At 36.5% G+C, this 25696-nt stretch overlaps 1 protein-coding gene across 3 annotated transcripts in view; it reads right to left on the bottom strand.

Annotated features, from left to right (window-relative positions):
* The window catches only part of LOC134804272 (GTPase-activating Rap/Ran-GAP domain-like protein 3), a 155423-nt gene that overhangs the window by 60640 nt on the left and 69087 nt on the right, over nucleotides 1-25696 (bottom strand). For all 3 annotated transcript variants that reach the window (XM_063777258.1, XM_063777259.1, XM_063777260.1), the window contains one exon: nucleotides 13549-13627. In XM_063777258.1, the coding sequence (XP_063633328.1) occupies nucleotides 13549-13627 (79 nt within the window). The remainder of the gene's footprint in view (nucleotides 1-13548; nucleotides 13628-25696) is intronic.

Below are 25696 nucleotides of genomic sequence, written 5' to 3'. Positions count from 1 at the left end.
AATATAAGAGTAATCTATTGGATTCAGTGAATGACGAAGAGGATCTTGATGAATTAAATACTAGCGCAGAATCCGTAACCGACGTTTTTGACAATGGAACAAAACCAATAGAGGTGGGGAGTTATGTTCTAGTTAAGTTTACCATTAAAAAAACTTGCAAATATTATGCTGGATTAATAATAGATATGGAAGGAACAAATTGTAACGTTAAATTCCTTAGAAACGCCAAAAAGTTATTCGTTTGGCCTCGAGTAGATGACATAGCTTTTGTTCTTAAGGAAGATATTGTGGCTTTGTTGCCTGTGCCAAAGGAAGATCGAAGGGGCAAACTGCATTTTTCCTTTGACTTTACAAACTATAATGTGTTATAGGTTAAAAACGATTTGTGGCTTTCTTTCTCTGATCGAAATCCACATTTAGTTTAATAGGTAATAATGGACCGCCAATTTTTGTTGGCACAAAGAATAGTTTTTTCTTTTATTTTTTGTTTCTAATATATACAACTGGTACAATTTATTATAGTAGTAATAATAATAAACGTAAAGTTACAAAAACTGCAAGATTGAAATTAGTGACGAAAAGATGATTATATAGACGATGATGTGTTGGTATAGTTGAATTATCGAGAAGATGGAATTGCATTTGTAGTGGTTGTATGCTGATAGTACAAGAAAATAGAAAATTCAAATATAGAATGCCTGTAAACAAACAATACTACTACATATGCAATTCCACGCTCTCGATGATACGACTATAGGTAATACAGTAAAATTGTATTATCTACTTATTGATTATATGTAGGTACAGTTACGAGTAAGTGGATACCTTTTAAGTATCGCCAAAAGCAGCTTGAACGATGTGATACCATAAACTTCCGGAAATAGTTTAGTTACTAAATAAATAATATATGATTTAATAACTACATCCTAATGATCTCGTACTATATTAATCGTTTTTTTTTATTTTGAAGTATCTAATTATATAACTAGGTAATCTCGTCGTCTTCTTCTTTGATACATATATAGTCTATAATCCATTTACAAACACTTGTCCAAAAAAATTATATTCAACAAAAACACCACATGACTCAGTAATTTCAGAATGGCCGATTCACGTGTTTATTGTGTTCAGGTCATTTTGAAATTTTAACTAAGTCATGTGGTGTTTTTGTTGACATAATTTTTTTAGTACCTAGAGTCCTAGACCATGCGTTTGTAAATGGATTATTTAAAGTTATTTTCTTATGTCGTGGTATTTTACAAGATAACCCAACGTAAGCGGGATTTTTGTTAAGTACTTAATTAATATGTATTACTTTTTAAATACATTTTGTGGTTGATTTTGAAATGTTTTTTTTTTCTCATACCTATATGATTTACGACATGAAAACCAAAAATCCTCTTTAATTGCGACAGTTGGTTATAAACATGATTTTTGACAACCCTGAACGATCGTAGTGATATGTATGAAAACACGCTGGATGTCTTCCTATTTTCGCCTATGATGAAAATATGTGCGTAATAGGACCTTAATAACACCGGCGTACGATTCAATATAAATTACGTGAATCATACAGAGGGTAGAACTTAATTTTTATGGAGTGTGCCTATGTTCAGTCATGTTTGATAGGGTAGGCGAAATTAGGCAAAAAGAAGAAACTTCGCCTATTGTCTTTGAGCTCCTTTTTTAGGTATAAACGTACATAAAATTGGGTTATTTTTAAATTAAATTTAGGTGTTATCATTATATATACCATTTAGATACTAGTGATCACACAATAAACATGTACCCTAAGAGGAAACTTCAAAAATATGTCAAGAAGTAGGCGAAAATAGGGTGTTTTACGGTACGTCCCGTTTGCACTAATATGCGAGTGCGAGCGGGATGTATAGAAAGTAAATTACGTTCTCGACGGCGTTTATGTCAGTGACAAACTGATGGTAACCGTACAGTAATACGATTATTCAAAAACAATGCTGTGCTTACGATACGAAGTTGCCAATTTATGGACATACGAATCTAGTTTTAATTAGGTAGGTATTTATTTCGGTATAACATGATAAAATGTGACAAATAAACATAAGATTAAAAGGCGTTCTACCCACAAAAAACATTATATGTAATGTTATGAGGAAACCCTGTAGGTAAACGATACCGTTAGCAAACATAGGACGCGACAATAAGTATATCGACCGAGAGATACACCTGACTTTTTCTAACTGAATTAATTAGAAAGGGATGGGTAGCGCTAGAATGTGACACACGCTACGTGACTAGGCCTGTTGCGGCACACGCGTAGATACCTACTAAGCCTACTGCAGTCTAATAGAGTCATAAGGCACATTTTTTTCTTTTAGGCCGGGAATAATCGGCTCCTAGTTGACTACGGAAACCTAAAGGTGGTAAATTCATCAGACGTAATACACCGGAACCGGATTAGCACAGAATGGATGAAATTTTGCGACGCCCGGATGCCCATTGGATTCAAGGGTAAAATGTGTAAAACCGGATCATGTATGGATCGGAGTTGTTGGTGTTGGACCGTAAATGTGACTGATGAAAAAATATATAAATAGGTACCATTTTTCTCGTACGTTAATGTACCTACCACTAATCCAGCCTGCGGCTGTCGTGAATTAACACCCTATATTTCACTTGCCCCCCTCGTCGCAAAATGTTTTATTATCACAATGTCAATTAGTGCATTTATCTAATTTAAACAAAAGTAAGATATTCATTTTACAATACCAGGAATAGAGAAAAGATTTTAGGATTAAAGGAAATTATCATAATTTATTTATACAACCTATTACCTAATCCTAATTAATCTCTGTTCAACAAGTTATATAAGTTATCTACGTAACTTGTTGATCAGAGTAATATAATTTATTTAAAATAATAATTAAGAGTTTATTGGAAAAAGAAATCTCTGGCATATTATTACCTACTTAATAGGTACCTAGGTAATTTTAAAATCTTGTGGTAATGTATGACGTGCTAAATGTAACTAATGTAAACGGGGTTAAAAAATAAAATAGGTATACGGGTGTGGCCTGTAACACGAGCATATAATTAAAACATAAATTGTATTCCTCAAACGGTGACACTTTTGTTCAACAACTTTTAAAAATTATGAAATAATTAGACTCCCTATTTTTCATACAAAATAAATATTATCTTCAATGGACGCCATCGCCACGCCATATCATTGTGATTGACGTTGCTTATCACGCCTTAAACATAACAAAATTCGCAATACATTGCGTCTTAGAATAAACTTTAAAGTGTATTAAAAATCAAACCACAAGTTATTTTTAAAAGTCGCTGAACAAATGTTGGTCAGTATGAGGAGTACAGCCTGCAGTTAAATTTTTTGCTCATATTACAGGCCACACCCGGTATATATTGATGTTTAATGATAAAAAAAACCCCAAAGTATATTAATAATAGCGGACCTTGTGTTCGTGATTACATGTGAAGGTCTAATAAAAGCTCAAGGTGCAATTCAGCCGTAACTACAAATCCACATCATATTTCAACTTTTCACCGGATCCCCAAGCGGGCGAGGTTGATCGTCATAGGTCGAATGGATTTAAAAAAGAAGAAAAACTTAAATAGTAAGTTTTTCTTACTTTCATCGGAGTTTCAAACAAAGTTTGACCAAAATGTTACTGAAATAACAAAATCAACAACACACAATAAGTAATTTTAATATAACTATTTAATTTAAAAAATGTAAAACCCACTACGCCCTACGCCAAATGCAAAAAAAATACTTTACATCATTTCTATCAAACGAACCACCACAAGGAAACTAGCTTTCACGTAAATAAACTGCATAGAAATCGGTCCATCCGTTAGAGAGCTATGATGTCACAGATAGACCGACAGACATATATTGGTTTCAGACATGCCCTCTTTTTGCGTCGGGGGTTAAAAAGAGCTACATCTCATACTTTGAGTGACATTAGACCTATTATACCTAGGTACTTTCGTAGCGACATAAAAACAATAAAAAAACAATTATGGAACGAAAAAACAATAATATCAAGGTGATCCGTGTCAAGTAGATAGTCTATTTTCAAGGAAGGATCCGTATCGAGAAGTATCGAGAATGAGATACTCCGACTTGAGCAAAGAAACTGTTAAGTCATAATAAATAAGCTCCTGGAGCTCTTAATTGGCTTGTTTTCATCTTGTTAAGTATAATTATAAATCAATCTTCCTTCTTTCTAGACTTATAATAACCTTTACTAAGAAGCTTAGCTTGTTATGGCTTTAGAAGGTATTATCGTCTGCAATAAAACAGGTATCTACTTATATTTTACTTTTTAAGAACAAAAAACAGATAAGGTTACTGACTAAATTTAACTATGCATAAATACTGTCCTCGCGTGTTTATGTAAAAAATATTTACTTTGCATAAGTAACTCCGAAATCAAAAAATTGTAAAACGTTCCGCTGCGATAATATCACTAACATCATTTTGCGAACTGATACTGTGAAATTACGTTTTGCTGCATTATCGGAAAGAGTACAAATATAAATTTCATTTGATTTAAAGGTGAGCAAAGTACCTACCCTAATACAAATTCAGTAGGGTCGGGATAAAAATATTGCCCTGTTTCGTCCCTACAAAAATACTACGCTCTGAAGAGTGATTTATTGGTACTAGGGAATATATTTTAGATAAGCAGTAAATCCATATTCAACGAGTTATTTTATATCTTTACATAAAAATAGGTATATTTTGTACAATAAATCTTTCAAACAGCGTGATTTTATAAGTTTGAGGATAATCCTAGACCTAGACGTACCTACTCTGTCTAGAATAGCTTTGCATACCTAATTTTTTTATACTACTAATTGATGAATTTATTTAGGTAAGTATAGTCTACTAAATATCATATTGTGGCCAATTTGTCCCGAACAGTTTACGAGCTTGTTAATATTTTATGCAACACCCGAGACTTGTGAATTGCTTGTGAACCATAGCTCGGTTTTTCGGGGGCAAAAACGTACCGGTGCTAGTGATGAATTAAATAGCGACTCAAAGTCAATATCGCTTGTTATCGATATCGACAAAAAGTTGTCGATATCGATAACAAGCAATTTCTAAATCATATTACTTGACAGTAGAATTGTGCTCAGATGACTTTGAATACCTTGCCCGCTTAGCTACTTCAGCTTTTAACTGTAGATACTATCTTAACAAGGAATACATTGTTGGGATCGCTTGTGAGTGAACTGACCTCAAAATTGGCCCCGCGCTTTATTGCATTTCCGTGAGCCCGAGAGTGCCCAGAATAGCTACTCGTATAGGCCAAATTAGATTTTTTACAGGAATTAATTCCCAACAGAATTGGAACAAGCTGGAAATCATCTTAATACTTACCTTAATTTGGTAATAAATTAGTGTAATCCGAGTTTGCTCCATTCCAGGAGTTGTGGAAAAATGTTTGCTCTTTTTCAGTTTAACGCTTGTAGCTCTAAAACGGTACGTCCGATGGAATATTTGCTCTAATCATGATAAAAATGGACATCTGAGGATCCGAAAGGTACCATAATATGAATTCGTAGTCAAAGATTGTAAAAAAATGGCCGCCACTTTGAATTTCTTTTTTTTGGTATAATCCGATTTTTTTTTTCACCAGACTCTGATCCACAACAACCTTGCTGGTAGTGACATGGTAATTGATGGTGGGTTCCTTCTACATCGAGTGGTTTTGTCAATCCAAGGTAAAATGTATCTCACAAGGCTCCCAAAATTTACCACACCTCCTGGGATGGAACAAACTCGGATTATACGTATTTAGGACCAAATGAAGGTATTAAAATAAAATGGTTTCCAGCTTGCTGGGAATTAATTCCTCAAAACGCTTTTTTGGATCTAATTTGACTGGCCTACTACCTGGGACCTGGGACCTCGAAAATAATACAGACTTTTAATCAAAAGTGCCGTAGAAAACTGTTATAAATATTTACATGGTGATTTATGATTTCACATTCAAATAATTTTTGAACACGAACTGCGAAAAAGATGCGGGGGGTGTTTTAATTCCGTGAGTGTCGCGGATTAATTAGTGACAATATATCGCTGGCCAGCAGAGCAGCGTGCATATGCTATCAATCTATAATATGTATTGATCTCTGCAGGACAAGATTGCAGTAACAAGATTTCACGGTTCGTAGTAGTGACGTAACAAATGTAGGTCAGGACGCGGTCTCCTGTCGTAAACGGCTAAGGGGGTCAATCGAATGGCGGACGCAGCACTTATAGGTCGGACTCTTAGCTCAAAGCACGGCGCGGACACGTCATAGTAAGGAAATCGTGTTACCGCCTAACTATGTGGGCACAACATGTCTGGTTTAGGCAAATGTACGTATTCGTTAAGGGGCCCACTGGTTAACAGTCCGCTGGACGGTATCGGCCTGTCAGTTGTTCGGAACAGTCAAAATTTTGTTCTAACTGACAGGCCGATACGTCTGGCGGACTGTTAATCAGTGGGCCCCTTTAGGGAAGTCAGTTGAAAATATTTTGGCATAACTATGGCAACGGGATTGAAGAAAAAGTCGTTATTTATAGAAATTTATAAGCACCCGTACTATGGCACAATACACGGGCATTTTGAATTTTTTATCAAACTATAGTCAATCTCGTTCAGATCTTTCAGAGCTCGGTGCCGTCGATTGGACAGAAACGGCGCTAGACAGAGAAGCATGGCGTTCCTTAGTGTGAGGCCAAGATCCACTTGGGGTCGGTGCGCCATTGCAGTAAGTAATGTAAGTATAGTCAATCTGCTGCGGAGGAGTGATGCTTTGAATCATATTCGGGGCGAACTGATGCGTGGCTATTCTCTATGAAATGCTCTTACTTATTCTGGCTCAAAGTATGGTCAGTGGAAAATGGCCAGCGGTTACCGTAGCCTGCATCTGATCTCCAGAAGTATCACCTTTTTACAAACATGAAGATTCATATACCCACTGTAGTCCCTTGAGAAAACCTTAATTACTAACCTACCCCTAAAAATAAAATGCCCTAAATTGACCAATTCTTTAACAAAGACACATCAAAGACATAATAGAATATGAAAGTACGTGGTCGATAACGATAAGTCTCGCTTACCTCGGCTTCATTTTGGAGTATTAGGGGAACTGTGTGTCGTAATTCAGTATAATAAAGGAAAACAGGTAATAATGGGGGGATTATACGCCCAAAAACGTGCTTTGGGAAAAAAATAAGGTTTTTACTTTGCTTAATATGTTTTTTAATTACATCGTCTTGAGGGAAACGTAGTCGAAGAAGGCGTTTACGCCATTTACGCCAATGATAATTAATAAGTATAAAATTTCGGTCTTCAAATTATTCATTCTTAACCTTTTTTTTTTTAATTTCAATGAAACTTGAAGTCGTTATTGCTGATTGCGCCTGGTGAGTGGAATTAATATAGTTCGTGTCATTCACGATGACGCGCAGATTCGTCAAATCTAACCTTTAATAACATGACAATACGAGTCAAGGCATGCGTCTTCGTGAATGACACGATCTATAGTAATTAAGTACCTATATAAATAAATAAACATTTGGGGACAGTCTTACACAAATCGACCTAGTCTCAAACTAAGCAAAGCTTGTACTATTGGTACTAGGCGACGAAATACACACCCATATTAAAATAGCCTTCGATGTTTCTAAGTACACATTTAGTTACTAGCCTCTGCCCGCGACTTTGCCTGCGAGGAATTTTATAGTAAGGATCTCTTTGAATTTGAGGTTTACCCTCACTACCTTGTTCCGATTGAACACGCTGTATACCTTAAGGGGCCCACTGATTAACAGTCCGCCGGACGGTATCGGCCTGTCAGTTAGAACAAAATTTTGACAGTTCCGAACAACTGACAGGCCGATACCGTCCGGACTGTTAATCAGTGGGCCCCTTTAGATAAACACAGTCCCTCTTGTACAATGAGATGAATGTAGAATGAGGATCGTGTCGTGTACCCAGTCGTGGGACGTTTAGGTACAGGGTGGGTGGTCTCGTCGTAACTTTAACCACAAATTCGAATTCGATGCCTAATTGGAGTCAAAGGTTATATGACGTACAAGCGAAAAGCGATGAATAAGCGCTTATCCCTAATTTTCTAAAATTAAGCAGTCATAAAATTATCATTATTATCAACGCACATAATGTCAGTTGTTTATTCTTATTAGTTATACCTCGTTTTTTTAGCATAAGAAAAAAGACTAAGTGATCTTGACGTGTCTCTTTATGAAACACTTTTGAAAAATAAGTCAATTTAACAATGGTGTCGCTTATCTAGCTTCAAAATCGGGTAAAACAGCTCGACCCTCTCAGCAAATATCTAATTTTCAAATCGCATAATCTGACAGCTCGATTTAAGTTAAGCGACTCAAATATAATTTATACATTTTATAATATAATTTATAAATTATATTGCGCTGTGTTTAAAACGCTAGTAAATGAACATGAATGTTTAAGAATAAAAGCCAGTGCGTTTATTGCATTGTTAAATCAGTAATTAACAATGCAAAATTGCATTTGTATTTATATGCCATCTTCAGTCGTAACGCCAGCAGTAATTTCACGCCCGTGTTACAACATAAGAGTATGTATGAATATAAGTAGAAGAATAAAATCTGCAACTCTATTTCCCTTAATCGACATCCCAGATGCATTTTAGAATTCTCCAGTCTTCTAAGTTCTAACGCTACTAAGTATACTACTATTCTTAGTAAGTTCAGCTTTAGATTGTTAGAAAATTTTCAGAATTTTATAAAAAGGTAGCACGGCGACTTCGGCTACTCATCCGACGTTTATGCAAATTTATTAAGGCGACGGTAGCGGTGGGTAAAATTTCAGATTCTGTCAATTTACCCCATTTCACACACAAGCGCACTTCACGCACACTACCTCACTTTACTGGGACAGGTCAGTGACCCATCATGTTTTTTTTAAGATTGGACTTTTAGTTTAGTATTGACCACTAGCCTCCTTTGAGGGTAAAAGCGTTCCATTGAAAGATGAAAGAGAAACAATGCATTTAATCTTTCTTTCCTTGTCTGTTCATGTCACACGTGACGTACTTACCTATTTAATTAATTTGATTGTTGACTGTTTTACTACCTAATATTGCATTGTCGAGATACGCGTTTTGTACAATTAAAGCGAATAAAACAAGATGTCATTAAGTCAGATGTAAAATGTTATTTACTACTCTATACGGTTTTTCATAAGGTGCAAAATCCATTCAATAGGAATTTAAATAAATAAAGTTTCAGCAGGGTGGCAATTCCATTTTGGCGGATAAAGCGAAACAGAATAGTTCTATCGAACCTGCTTACAAATTTTCACGAGAATCAGTTGAGAAATGTGATCTGCAAAGGAGAACATACAAAAGCATTTTTGCCCAAGCTGAAACGGAGACCTTTGCTAACGCTCGGCCAATGATGGTTTAGGTACACCTATAAAAAATGGTTGTCCCTGCTGTAATTTTAATATCTTTATATTTCAACGGTATAGTTTTGCCTTCAAAAATAATCGGTATCGCTAAACAATAGCGGTACCTTATTACTACTTATACGTTCACGAAATCGGTATCTGCATAACTTGATTGTTAGTAAACTAACCTGAAAAATTATCTCAAAACCACCGAAACATTTATGTACAGTCACTTGCAATAATATGTTACGTCATTAGCGCCAACTTTGCCTCCAGGGAAACTTTGCCCAAAACGAAAATTTTAAACAAATTCGTTAATGTAGAAAAATATTAATAGTTAAGGCCACCCTGCTATTTTTAGTAGAAAATAGGTTATATTTCTGACAAAACTATATACCAAACTTGTGCATAACTTAAACTTAAATAATGAATGCAAGTAGAAAAAATTGAGAACCCTTTGACAAATATTTCCGGGTTTGAGTTATAACACATGAAGCATAGATTATGTCTATTGAGATTTAAACTAAAAAGGCCTAAATACACAAAAGTTTTAGCGGTGGGCAAAGTAATCCGGTAATTTGGCATCTATACCAACATTGCACACCACCAAAAACGGATTAGGGTTGTCACTTTCATCTAATTTACCCAACTTCGCAAGTAAAAGAAGGTTATGTTTGTACACTAAAATAAATTTATAAATATATACTGTATTTAATTTGTCTTATTATCCATTATTTAGATGTTTTATCCCGTTAACGAATGAAAAACACAACAAAAATCATATTTTTGGCCATTAAACTATTGTAACAGATTTTCTCAAAAGTGACAATCCTAGCCTTTGTAAAATGCTTAGGCGAGCCTTATTTGGAAATGGGCAAAAACGGGTAGGCAACATTGCCCAGCAAATTTATTTTAAAGTTTTTACACTTATCGCTAAGTTATTAACAGGGAATGGTAGGATTGCCCAAAACCTTTAAGTGATCCTTAGACATCATCATCATACGAGCTGTATTTGAATACCAAATTGACGTGGGCAATGTTGGCGAAAACCCCGGATATCTTTGCCCGCCCTCTAAAACGCAAAAAAATGAGTAAAAACACGATGAAAAATATATTTTTTTTCAAATAAACTGATGCGTTTGATCACAATGGACGTGCTGAGCAAAAAAAGTCATATGATGTGATGTTTTTTGAGAAATTCGTTTTAAAAAATAAGCGGGCAAAGTTGGTGGTAATGACGGTACCTACACTTCGAAGGCCGCAAAAATATGTGACATGGTCTTATGGTTCTACAAATAAGATCGTGTCAGATATTTTTGCGGCCTTCGTTGTGTAACATAAATTGCAGGCGACTGTACATTTGGAATAATTATTTTATTTAGTTTCAACGAAAGTTTCAAGTTTAGTACGAAAATACTTCAGATATTCAATATGCACAAAATGTAGACCTAATCGAAATAAAACATTGCTTTTTATAGGTAATTTATAAAACATTCGATACATAGGTATACATAACAATAACTAGAGCGCTATTGGCCTGTAAGCTTCATCTCGGTCTCCAAAGCCGCAAAAACTCGCTAGTACTTAGTGCTGGTCTAGGCGTTATTTTTTCTTGAAGATTTTCAGAGAACAGCACGTACACGCATTATACATATAGACGGAACGAACCGCATAATCATTATCATTTATTCGTCGCAATCCATGGTATTACAGATCTAGGTACAAGACTTTCAGGTATTACTTATACGAATTACATAACTCTTCCTGTTAATAGGCATTATTTTAAGATAAAAGTTCTATAATATAATACAAGATTACAATTTTCATCAAAATTCATTGACGTACAGAAGTCAAATACGTTTTTAAACTGACGCAAAATGATACCAGCATAATAAAAATTGATCCCAATCAGTAAAGATGAGTCTTTAAACTTTTTTCATTTTAAGCGAGTTTTGAAGGAACATAATACTTAAATTCGACTGTAATCGTATTGTTTTAAGATAGTTTACTGCGGTTTTCAACCATTATAACAGCAAATCAAATTTAAATGAGACGCGAGCTGATATTAATGTACCCTATTTTTTGAAATACAATTTATCTACTGGTATACTTTCTCGTGTGCGTATATGATTTAATGTCAATATAATTGTCAAAAGCAAGAAAATCAAGCTGTCATTTTCATTTGAAGAAGTACACGTGTGCTCCGGTGTAGCCCCAACGGGCATCTGACTTGAAGAAGAATTTTGAGTTATGTCGTCAATGTATGGAAATTGTTCGAAAGTTTACATTTGAGATTGAATTTCTGTGTTGTCTTTGTGAGTAAAAATATAAATCGATAATAAATTGGTAGCTGGGGTATCTAGCTTTCAGAATCATACAATAATTCAATTACTGTCAAAGACAAAATTGTTTTGCTTCCGTCTCAAACGGAACTCCATATTTTGATTTTTTGATACTTTTAGTGTCGACTTGTAGAGAATAACAGCAAATTAAAAATACAATGGCATGAAGAGTCGGTACACGGTTTCTTCGTGAACAAATTTACGTGTAATTTAATGCAATTATTAAACATTTATTGAACAAATTATGGTTACAAAGTGAGGTCTAAATCGAAAACGTCATATACCGGCCCCTTAAAGTTTAATGAGTTGGCTATGGTAGAAAGTCGTTATGGATGATCGCTTTTATCTTTTCTGCACTCTTGTCTCTGGTACTTACTTAGTTACATTACTGTTATAAATTAGTATTACGGGCGAACTTTAACCGAGCTTTTAAAGGGCTAAATCTGGGGCACGGAAATGAATCTGCACTGAGAAAAAAAAACATTAAAAATAATTGAAATTGCATTAACGTTTAGTGCTTTAAACAGTTCCATATAAGCCTATCGAACAAAGCAGTACGTTACGTACGTACGAACGTACATTTGTTTATATTGTATATAGCAGTTAATCTTAATGAAATCACTTTAATGTGTGCTCGAAAGATCATATTTTTTTCAGTGTGGAAAGTCTAAAGGCACCGACGCTACTAGCATTTTCTCAAAACCATTCGACTTTGTTAGCTGTACCTAACTACTTACGCCCGAATTGACCGGTGTCAAAGAAGTATAATACAATTTTTTGTTTTATAATTATTGCAGGCTTATTGTTACGTTTTTGATAGGGTCATAATGTTACAAGAACATAGATGTTAAAATGCAATGAAATAATATACTTACATGGGCAAAAAATGGTCAAGTAAGTTACCTTTAGAAGGAGTGCCTTCATTTGTTATTGGTATTCCATGAAAGTCTTGGAGCTCTATCAGAATAATTTAATTTTGTCGGTGCGGCAGCTTAAAGATAAAGTTTTTAAGATATCAGCCAAGTATGTTTAGTACATCTTATCCCGTTAGGTTGAGGTTCAAAATTCATTGTCAAGAGCAAGTATCATACGTTACCGAAATAACTAAATTTGCTATAGAATCACTGGCGACTGGACACAGTTTGTAAGAACTAACCACAGAACGTCGACCTTTTTAGTGTACCAAGGTACCTAACCAACGTGCCAATCTTTTGCGCTTCGTAGCGAACGAAACGCAACTTATCTCTGACGCACTAATGGGGAAGAGTGATAGAGATCACTCACTATGCTACGCGTTAACTGTTGGCACGTTGGCTAGGCACTCAGTATCAGCCTTAAATATAGAGACGGCACTGTACCTACCTATGTTTTGTATACAGACGAACAATTTATTATGACGACCTTTCTGGTTATTTGTGAGGGGTCATTCACTCCTACCAAATAGTAAATAAAATACCTATCATAAGAATCTACTAAGACTTCCTTAAACAAGGGACCGGAAAGCAGAAATGCAGTGAAAGAACCATATGTTCAACTACAAGAGTAGGTATGTAACTTAAGTAAATAATATGAAGATAGTATCATATGTGTGGTGTGTTTTTTTTTGTTGGCAGTATAACTAGACTTTATATAGGTATATAATATGATCACTAGTTCAGCAGTGAAAATAAGGTAATACACACACAGACATACTTTCGCATGAGTTTCGCATTAGCAATATTAAATAGTATGGATGTGGTACTTACGTTGCTGACCTGTTCCACCGACCCATATTGCCTACGAGAGAACACGCCCCGGCGCGTGATCAGCTCGCTGGCAGATGAGCTGTGAACAAACAAATATTTATTAATCACTAATTAATTCTGTAATTAATATACGAGTGGCGAAAGTCAGGGGAGGCCTTTGCCCAGCAGTGGGACACTATATAGGCTATTAAAAAAAATCTGTTATAGTTATAGTAAATGGGCACTTGTTACAAAGTTTTAACTGGTTTTACTTTCCTGTCGATGTGTTTCTCGAAGTGTTCTAGCAAATAATGTGTGGACAGGAATGTGAAAGCGGTCGATACGCCTAACAATTCTCTGGATAAAGTGTACCTACATATTATTAATTACATATAAGACGCGTTACTTGTTTTGTAGGTAGGAAAATAAATATTTTTGAAATGATAGGAGAAAATTTGACCATTTCTCGTGTTGATCTTATACAGGCCCCTGTTTCACAGTACAAATGTACTGGAAAATGACAGTGTCATCAGACGATTTTTCCTGAGGGTTTTTCAGTCCCCATTTAAACAGACAGTATTTATTCCATTGATAACACGTTTTCAGCTCGTGCGCACATTGTTGCATCGAGACCGTAATATTTGTACCGTATAATACAAGTTTTAGATTGAGTTTGGCATAAGGTGTAGGTAATTTATTTCGATACCTTCTGTCTTAGTCTCGGAGTAATTCTTAGTATAGGTGGACATCTTGATTGACATTTTGTTCACCCGATATTTACAACATATGAACCAGCGAACGTAAAATTTGCAGAAAACAAAAACATAAGAGAATGTTAAAGCGGTAATATCATTCAAAGCAACTTAAAAATCTGTATCCAAAAGCCAGAGTATCACGAATCAGGTTTTCTCGAAGAAGTTTCAAGAAAAATTCAAACTGTGTTCAACACCAGACTACGTCAAAGCAGATACGCCACTCAAAAACCAGTAGCACCGTGATCAATTCTAGTTTAACCGTTGCAACCAAAGATGAAAATACATTTAACCTTGTATGTACAATAGCAAGTATTCACCGTAGTCTATTGACGCATATTACATTTCATAAATGGCTCTGAATTACTCTAATAAGGGAATTAATTTATTAGGCAACTATCGGTGAGTAATCGTTGCTTATTGAATTGTCCGTATGTCTGCACATAAATTGCCGCTTACTAACTTAATATACATTAGGGGCATTGGAAAGAGCTACGGTAGGAGTTTCCCAGCGATTGGCATCTTATTGGCTACGCGGCCTGATTCGAGATGCGATATTAGATATCGCGATATTTTCTTTAAGCACTATACCTCTATAGTTATGTTTTGTAAATGCATTTCACACTTGTAGTTTTTCTCCTGGTTATGAGTGTGATATATGTAACCTCGTTGTGCATATCACTGATATGACTAATAAAATAATAGACAATATATGCTGTAACAATGAGGTCAATAAGCGACCGTATTTTTAATATATCCCAGTGATATAGCCAATTTTTTTTACCATTAATACAATATACTATAACAATATGCGACCCTGGTAAAATGCGACTAAAAATATTTGCGGCTAACTAAATAGACTATTAGTGATACATGCTACATAAAAAAATTCTATTGTTGTAAACATCTATTGAAAATATATGTGGTTGACTAAATAGGCTATTGATGATACATGCTACATCAAAATTTGCTACTGTTGTAAAAATCTATTACAAATATATGCGAGCAACAAATTATGCCATCGATATTACACGCTACAACAAAATACGCTATCGCGGCGAAACGCGAATAGGTGCAAAGCTACAAGGATTTTTTGATTTCGAGGTATACGACTAACAAACGGTCTGGTGTTGAACACAGTTTGAATTTTTCGTGAAACTTCTTCGAGAAAACCCGATTCGTGATACTCTGGCTTTTTTTGGAGGTGCGAGTATAGGCCGGCAGGTTCGATAAATATAGAGGTCACCAGAAGAAAAAAAGGTCGTCATAGCTTGTGACGACTTCCTTTTTCAAGTAATTTTGCTAGGCCAGATTAAAACGTAGAGCCAATAGCTGCTAGGACTGAAAAATTATCTACGGACATTCTATGAGTTTGTCGCTTACGAAATGCTTTTGACTTATATGACAGCTACCTCAATCAAACGCGTAAAGCTCGAGAATATTTGCACACTAAAACAAAACACTGCATTAACAACATATTGTAAGTACCTACTAGTTACCAAGGAATCAATTTTGTCCCTAAACATTGACCCTAAATAGTAGTTCGAAACACACATTTTTGGTGTCGTAAACCCTTTGTACCTACATTTTAGTGAAAATTAATGGTCTAATTATCCATATAATTACAGTTAAAGATAAGGACAGGAAACGCCACCCTTCACAAATAAAATAAGGCCCTGACATTTAAACACAAATTCTAACTTGTGTATGAGCGAAACTATAATTATTTTAGCGGCAGAACTCCGTCGAACACATTAGCTCAGTGGTTGTACGATCTAACCTCCCACTTCAAGTTATAAATTGTGAGCTAACTTTGCAAGAGTATAACATATTCCATATGTATGGTTATTATATTACTAGGTAGCAAGAGACAGTATTCGAGCTAATGTAACTAGGTGAAACTGTAAGGCTGCGGTTCGAACAAGATGTGCGAGGATGCGTTGCATTGCAAGGTATGTGTTTATTAAGAACCAATAGAATCATTTCATTTGTTTTCCTCGCTTATAGTTCGTTTTTGAACACAGTTCACAGTTGTTTAGCATTAAGAAGCAAGAAAAAAGGTAAACAATCTTGACGTGTCTTTTTATTGAAAAACACTTTTGAAAAATAAGTCACGGCAAATATGTAACAGTTATATACCTACGATTATTTACATTATTTTGCTTTAATTAAGTAATAGTTACTTACTGATTTTAAAAAAGCGTATTTCAATTAAAAGACATGTCAAGATCGCGTAGTCTTTTTCTAATGTTAAAAATACGAACTATAGCGTGCAGTGATTCTATTGGTTCTTAAAAACACATGAATCGCTACGCATCCTCGCACATCTCTGGTCGAACGCAGCCTTAAACATAGCAAAATTCCTAATACATCACGTGTTAGAAAAAGACTTTGTTTATTGATTTACAAAAAAACAAATTTAACGTAATATTTTGATATCAAAAAAGATAAATTACTTACTTGTTAGGGTTGCGTACCGAACTGTGTCAAATGGAAACCTTTAATAATTGAGTAGGTACCTACCTATCTTCGTTTTGTTCAATTGCATGCAGGTTTTCATTCCATTATATGGTAAAAGTAATGAATAATGAAAGCAGTAGAAACGCTATAAAGAACGATCAGAGTTTTCCAAATGATCCATAACGAATACGGTTGGCTACTCTCATCTTAAAAACGTACTTACACATCGCAAAGATAAAGCACAGCCAGTAAATAAAGCTTTCACTTCGCTTAAGTCAGCTGACCTTGACAGAATTTGGAGTGTCTCGAGTCGAGGGTTCAATTGAAACAAGCGGGGTAAGCGCTGTTTGAAAGATCTGGAGTACCCGAACCACAGGTTACTTGCCATATGCAGCATTGGATGTCCCGTAGTAAAGTTCAAGTAAAGTTGGTTAGTTTTTATTTTTTATACCAACAAACTAACAATCTAAATTTTAGCAAAGTAACAGACAAATATAAAATAGCCTGTAGCTACGTAAAAAGGAGCGAAGTCAAATCCTGAACTTTAACTACATCCCAAGGGAAGTGATCATGGCACCCATACCTATAGATCTCAATTCTTTTTCCGGCGAAGTCAACAACGACGCATATTCTTAATATTGAACTTGGTTCTCATTTCACATTAATGTATTTGATGGGATAAAAAATATAGTGTGCGGACTGCGGTAGGTGTACAGTCAGCGTCATGTAGTAGGTAGCATCCAAAGTATTCAAATAGTTCGGTAGACCATATAATATGTATGGCGTACCGAACTATTTGAATACCTACTTTGGATGCTACCTACTATACGACGCTGACTTTACGTAGGCCGCGTTTTTTTATTAACGCATTTTAAAGCGGGCTCCATAAAAGTTATTTTAGATATAATTAATTATACGTGACCACGCATAAAATACAAGTGTCGTTACGCGAAACAAGTCCGATTGAGAAATGACTAGTCATTGCATTCAGTGGGGCTAAGATGGTCGGTTATTTATCATTTGTCACCATGCCTGTCACGTTCTAACAAATACGTAAGTGCGAAAGTGACGCATGGCATGACAAGTGATAAAAATGCGACCATGACACCGCTACAGATTTAAATGTTCGGATGTCAATTTCTGGGAGTTATTTTACTGTCATTGATGCCCCTTCACTGCGGTACCCACCCTTGACCGCTATAGCAGTGTGTCACTAGACTAATTCGTAAACGCTCGGCTGTTCCCGGTTTTTAATAAGATATTATACTCTGCATTGGGTTCTTCGAATCGATGCCGCAGTAAGCTTGTTAAGCTCCCCTTTGTTGTACTTCTGGAAAGTTTAATTAGGCTTGGCGTAGACAAAGATTTTCCACACCTATGTTTTGACCTTGAAACCTTTATTTGATTATGTGAATAAGTTGTTTTGCCAACAACTTCGTTTCTGATACAAACTTTTATTGCCTACTGTGTTGTTCTTTCACTAATCATTCCGGAAATGCAATCTTTCAACTATCATCCACTAATCATGGAGTAGATTCTAACCACCTCAAACTCTATGAGGTTGTGTTTTAGACTTTCTATGGCCATCTTCAGTGCCCATTATCACATCACATCAGCTAGGTACCTATAAACCTTAAGCTAAATCGGATACCAAGAAGTCGTCAAAAATATAGAAGACAAGTTACTATGAGTACCTACATACTCCTCACACATAGAGGTTTGTATGCAGGGGTGGTACATTTTCTTTGCAGCTGACTGTACCTACCAAGTTGCGTAATTACTAACATCACAAGTGAGAAGTCTTAGAAGTAATTACGTTTGCATTTATAATGTTAATATGAAAGTCTGAATATAGCTTGTAACATACGCTCGTGTAATTAGAAACTGTTCCAGAAAGCCATGCCTTTAATATCATCAAGAGACACGTGCAGTCGTGCATTCCTGTGCACACGTGAATTTATATGACATAACGGTAAGAATTCGGTTCGATCAAACTGCACTTGTGAACACTTTGTACCCCGTAAGCCGCGAAATGTGATTTATGTTCCGTCCTATATCGCGAATTATATAATGATATATTTAAATACCTACACGGCTGCCCACTGATGCCACTGACTAGACGTTACATTAGGTATCAAAACTCATTCAATTGACAAGAAAATTACACTTTTGTGAAATTTAGGATAGTTATATTACAGGTGATTTATATTGCCAGTTTTGCCAGTAAATATGAAATATTTTTTCCTCCCAAAAATTGCTTTAATAGAAGATTCTCCGGTCTACGAGCTATAGTGCGACATAAAATAGTAGAAATTAAATTAAATGGAACTAAAAAAAATCCATACTAAATTTAAGCATTTAACTTTAAAAATGTGAGCGGTGGTGGCCGAGTGGATATGACTAGGGCTTGCAATTCGAATATTCGAATATTCGAATATGTCGAATATTCGACCTGTTTTGATATTCGAATATTCGGCCGCTCAGGTTTCGAATATTCGAATATTTTTTATTACTAGGTAAAATCTATTTTCATCCGTTATAGTTACAGTTTCTGTGTATTTTGCCGGGTATTAACAGTGAATGAGGAACCGTAGGTACCCAAATGCGAAGGAAATAATGTTTTTACTGTATTCCTCTCAATAGGCTTCGTGAATACAGTTAAACCTAAGAACCTAACTCAATTTCAAAAGGAAACGAAATCAAAAAGTATGTTTTATTACGGTGCGGCTAATGCTTTTTCTAGGTAAGGTGTATTCGGGTATTACCGAATGTCGGATAATACCGAAATTCAGATGAAAATCACCCTTAATTCCGTCATAATAAAAGTCTCTTTCGGAATTATCCGACAGTTTTCGACATTCGGAATTACCCGAGTAAACCTTACAAGTAACTTTACGTAAGTTTTAAGATAAAGGATCATTTTGTTTATTGAGTAAAAGCGTACCTTAAGCGAATATTCGAAGTCTAAACCTTGCCCTTTATCGCAATTCACAAATTTGATCATACCAAACCTACCGAACTAGGTAATCTAACCATGCACCTTTAGCTAACGAATAATCCACCCCGTAGTCAGCCAACTTTTTCCTTTAAATATTCCAATACCAATTATATAACTTATTATATAACAGCCGACCATTAGGAATCAAAACTAAACTTGCCAAGACTAATAAAGTCAATAAAGATTCAAAATACAATGGAATTAAAGGCCATTTTACAGGCTTCTTAACGACAAGAAGTTAATTTAAATCAGAAAATGATTAGTGATTACCTACTAAAATGTTTTCTCTCTTACATACGTGTTTGGATGGTTAAAGTTATATTAATTCACGCAACGACGCATTTATAATAAAAAGTTTTATCAAGAAATATTGAAAATGTCTAATTTTTGCGTTTTAGGTACTTACTTGCTTTTATAAACGTGGGTATTTCAGAGTAGGATGATAAAATCTAGTCAATAAGTGGATTTCTGCAAAATATCATTAATTTTAGCAATATGTGAAAAAAGCTTTTGAATAAAACTATAATAAACCGATTTTTCGTTCCTTTTCTTACTTTTTTTAAATATTCGAATAATTATTCGAATATTCGAATATCTCGTCAGTAAAAGTCGAATATTCGAATACCTGGAAGTTTCGAATATTTGCAAGCCCTAGATATGACATACGATTTTCAATCCGGAGGTCGCGGGTTCAAATCCTGGCTCGTACCAATGAGTTTTTCGGAACTTATGTACGAAATATCATTTGATACTTACCACTAGCTTTTTCGGTGAAGGAAAATATCGTGAGGAAACCTGCATACATCTTGAAGAAATTCAAGGGTGTATGTGAAGTCCCCAATCCGCATTGGGCTAGCGTGGGGACTATAGCCCAAGCCCTCTCACGCATGAGAGGAGGCATGTACCCAGCAGTGGGACGTTTATAGGCTGTAATGATTATTACTAGCAAAAAGCAGAGCTTTGTAAGGGCTCGCGGAGTTTTTCTACCTATAGAGTTATAATTACTAAGGTAGTTTTTAATAAGAGATTCATCTTAAAAAACCGGTGCGAGTCGGACTCGCCCGCCGAGGGTCCCGTACAAATTTAACGTATTTATTAATTTATTTACAAAAAAATAGTTTTCAAATATTTTCCCAATAGGTACTTGTAGTGACGATATTACTTGCCAAATTTCATAGTTCTAGAAATTCTAGATCAACGGGAATTACCATACTCTAGGGAGCCCACAGATTACCAGTTCGCCGGACGATATCAGCCGGTCAGTTGTTCGGAGCTGTCAAATTTTGCGTTTTGTTAACTGACCGGTTGATATCGTCCGGCAAAGTGCTAATCAGTGGGCCCCTTTATAGGTACATTTTGATTCCTTTGAGAGTTTCGACATATACATTTTTTGCGGCATAAACGGCTGTATCTTTTTTCCGATAACTTAGAAGTTTAAATTTATGCTTTTAATTTCAACTCGATACATCTACGCGTTCCCGAGATAAAAGGTCTTAGTAGACATACGTACGGACAACAAAAGTGATCCTATAAGGGTTCCGTTTTTTTTCCTTTTGAAGTACGGAACTCTAAAAATGATATGATATGATATAAGGGCTTCTATAAATAATTAATACCCCAAATCATTCTGTATTATATTATATCAAGAGTGTTTGTATTATATTATATCAATAGGTACTTATATTAAATTCCTCATGCGAATATATTCTTGTTTCCTACATTTCAATACATGAGTGTTTAACATTACGTAGGTTTAATCTATTATAAGGGAACCAAAACCATCTATATCTTGATGTATCCAAAACTTCTCATATTTTTATACCGTTTAGTACAACTTTTATGTCTACCGTTCTCCAATTCTCCCTCAATTGCTCAAAGGTTAACTGGAAGAGATCCCTGAAAGGGATACGTTCGCCTTTGTACTATAAAGCTTTGTGTGTTTTTCATGTCTTATCTTATGTTTCTTTTTGTACTTTTTGTACAGTACAATAAAGTGTTTTACTACTACTATCGGGGGGCACGGCAGTGCCCCCGCCAAGTCGAGCGCGAAGCAAACACTGCCGTACCATCCTTTACTGAAACCATTTCGCCGCATTTTAGGTCCCTATTTGAGAACCTCTGGATAAGACCAGAACGCAGAAATTTCCGTCATCCAGTAAGCTATAATCACATACTAAAAATCCAAAATTTCAAGTCTGTAGGTCAAATAGTTCCGAAGTTAAGCGAAAGCAAAGTTTCGCATTTATGACACACACTCACTCACTTATGATCATCAGAATGGAACTAGTACTTCCCATAAACTCAGAGAGCTGAAATTTGGTACAGAGTTAGGGTTTAATGGCCACATAAAGGGAAAACTATAAAAACTAGGATAATCGAAGATCTGGAGAGTACCTGGTGACCCTGATTAGAAAACACAAGAGCCCAACCAAACTATTGGAGATCGACATACCGCCTTTACAAAAAATATTCAAATTGGTGGGCCGCTTCATTTGATGTCAAAAATCGAAGGTCTGAAGTATCTGATGAAGAACCCTAAGCTGGTCTCAGCTGTATTAAGGCTCCGTCAGACATAGGCGTTTTGCTTGGTGCAACATATGTACACACTGTTTTGGTCATCCGACACGCCTTGATGAGCCTTTGGGAAAGTAGTACCCAAGATGGAGCTGATGCTGAACCCTGGCTGTACCTAGTGGAACTCAGGCTTGGTGCAACATATGCACACACTGTTTTGGTCATCCGACACGCCTTGATGAGCCTTTGGGAGAGTAGTACCCAAGATGGAGCTGATGCTGAACCCTGGCTGTACCTAGTGGAACTCAGGTTTGGTGCAACATACGTCCACGCTATTTTGGTCATCCGCCACATCTTGATGAGCACTTGGGAGAGCAGTACCCAAGATAGAGCTGATGCTGAACCCTGGCTGTACCTAGTGGAACTCAGGTTTGGTGCAACATAGGCACACTTTGTTTTCGTTAACCGACTTGTCGTCGTGTGCCTGTTGCAGACAGCCACCAGTACCAGAATGTAACAAACACTTTTCTGAAAACCGCATCAAAATCGGTTCAGCCAAACGCGAGATAATCGCGAACAAACATACATACGGGTCAAACTGAGAACCTTTATTTTAAGGCGGTTAAAAATACATCAACTTTGACCTTTTTGGGCAGTAATGCAGTCGGCAGCTATACTGCAGCAGGATTGCAGCATGTACTACTGCCGACTGAATTACTGAGGTAAATATCAAAAATTCGGTCAGCATCATCGTATTTGACATTTGCTGCAGTAATGCAGTCGGCAGTATTGTCGCAATATACTGCTGCAGGCTACAAAACGCTCGTGAAACTATTCAACGTCCATGATCATGCTTTCCAACGTCCAAAGTTCAGTAATCGAGTGACCGCTCGCAACACGCGCTGTGTTGTGTGTGACTGCGCGGGCGTGATCAAAGCGGGTCGCGCGCGCAGCGCGCCGGCGGGCCGCTGCGTCCAAGCGCAGATCGCGAGCGCCACGCGCTCGCGTCACGCTCGCATCGTGCCCCGCTCACGCCGCGCTTTGAAATCGCTCATGTGTGACGGAGCCTTTAGAGATATGGTAATAAAAAAACTACTCTAAAAAGAAAAAAAAATGTGTCAAATAAGAAAATCTAATAAAATAAATCAATATGCCCACGTTTCTACAAAAAGAAGTGAAATCCCACCAAAAACATTTTGTAAAAAACTAGCCAAGTCTCGATGGAGCTGCTTGTTTATCTCTAAAAAGTAATGAAATCTAGACAAAGTCGTGCCAAGTTTAAGGTTCCTTACTGCGATTTCTTTATTATTATAGTTAATGTTGTGTGACTTGGCCGTTGAAGGGTACACAAGGGTACAAAACCAGGTGCTCCATGACACCAAACATACAGTATAAAAAAATATTTCCAGTACAGACGGACTTCTAATCATTGATAGAAGTCCGTCTGTACGTCTATTTTATGTTAGATCGATGGTCCATTTGACGCTTCAAACAGAAGTGTTTGTTTCAGGCTCGCCTATACCCTTGTGTACCCTTCAACGGCCAAGTCACACAACATTAACTATAATAATAAAGAAATCGCAGTAAGGAACCTTAAACTTGGCACGACTTTGTCTAGATTTCATTACTTTTTAGAGATAAACAAGCAGCTCCATCGAGACTTGGCTAGTTTTTTACAAAATGTTTTTGGTGGGATTACTACTACTACTACTATATCTCATTAAAATGTCAAAATGGCCTAACGTGTTGGCTTAAACTCCGAGCAAGCCTTACAAATGTCCGGAGCACCTATAGCTTCTTGACCGGTAGACATGAATATGGGCGTAGCGATGTGACAACCCCATCGCTTGCTGATGGACCAGTACAATCAGTCAACGCAGGGCAGCTTGTGGAGAGCTGTTGGGAAGAAACATTCCCACGGCTCCTGGGAAGTAGGAAGTTCTGCCACCCGATAGAAGGGTGGATAAAAAGGGCCCTCTGCCTCTGTCTTGCTTTAGCCGGTCGTCCAGAGTGGAAAGCGACATCGATTTTGACATTTGAAACGATAAGGCAGTAATGTCGCGCTGCAATACTGCTGCCGATTGCAATATTACTGCAGACTACATTACTGTCGCAAATGTCATAAACCCTGGCAGTGACATCGATTTTGTCATTTGAAACAGTAAGGCAGTAATATCGCGCTGCAATACTGCTGCCGACTGCGATATTACTGCTGACTGCATTACTACTGCAAATATCAAAAACCCTGGCAGCGACATCGATTTTGGCATTTGAAACAGTAAGGCAGTACTATCGCCCTGCAATACTACTGGCAACAGCGATATTACTGCCGACTGCATTACTACCGTAAATATCATAAATCCTGGCAGCGATATTGATTTCGACATTTGAAACAGTAGGTAAGGCAGTAGGTACTTGCTTTAGCTGGTCGTCCAGAGTGGAAAGCGACATCGATTTTGACATTTGAAGCGATAAGGCAGTAATGTCGCGCTGCAATACTGCTGCTGACTGCAGTATTACTGCCGACTACATTTTTGCCTCGAATGTCAAAAACCCTGGCAGCGAAATCGATTTTGGCATTTGAAACAGTAAGACAGTAATATCGCGCTGCGTTACTGCTGCCGACTGCGATATTACTGCCGACTGCATTACTACCGCAAATATCAAAAATCCTGGCAGCGATATCGATTTTGACATTTGCGCGCTACAATACTGCTGCTGACTGCAATATTACTGCCGACTACATTATTGCCTGGAATGTCAAAAACCCTGTCAGCGAAATCGATTTTGGCATTTGAAACAGTAAGACAGTAATATCGCGCTGCAATACTGCTGCTGACTGCGATATTACTGCCAACTGCATTACTGCCGCAATTTCGAAATCAATCACGTGTGATTTTAACCGCCATATAGGGTTGCCAGATGGTCGGGATTTGGCGAGATTCTCCCGATTTTTAGCATGTGTTCCGTGTTCCCGATTCCCGACAAAGTGAAAATTGTCCCGAGAAACAGCTTCATGTTATAAACCAATAATTTCAAGTTCCGAACTGTCGTCGAACGAGCGAGCGACCCACGTCGAGCGTAGTGCCCATAATGTAAAATATCGTTGTTTTTAATTCAATTACTTTAATTTGAATGTTTTTTTTTTCCCGACTTAAGTCCCAAAATCCCGAAAAATTTATATTTTTTCCCGATAAAAGCACTTTTCGATCTGGCAACCCTACCGCCATAGTAGTAAAAACGATTATCAATTCAATCAAAAAATATATACGTACACGTATTAAATTTCACCCATAATTAATTATGATTACCTACTAATAGGGTATTTGACTGTACTTAAGATAAATTATTTTACACCATGCAAGAAATAAAGCACCAGAAGATTAATAGAGAAACGTAGATAGCAGTTATTTTTAGTCACAATTTCTATTTTAATGCCCGATAA

The sequence above is a fragment of the Cydia splendana genome, chromosome Z, assembly GCF_910591565.1.
Source record: "Cydia splendana chromosome Z, ilCydSple1.2, whole genome shotgun sequence".
NCBI lineage: Eukaryota > Metazoa > Arthropoda > Insecta > Lepidoptera > Tortricidae > Cydia > Cydia splendana.
The sequence above is the reverse complement of the archived record's forward strand: the minus strand, read 5'-3'. Positions and strand labels throughout refer to the sequence as shown.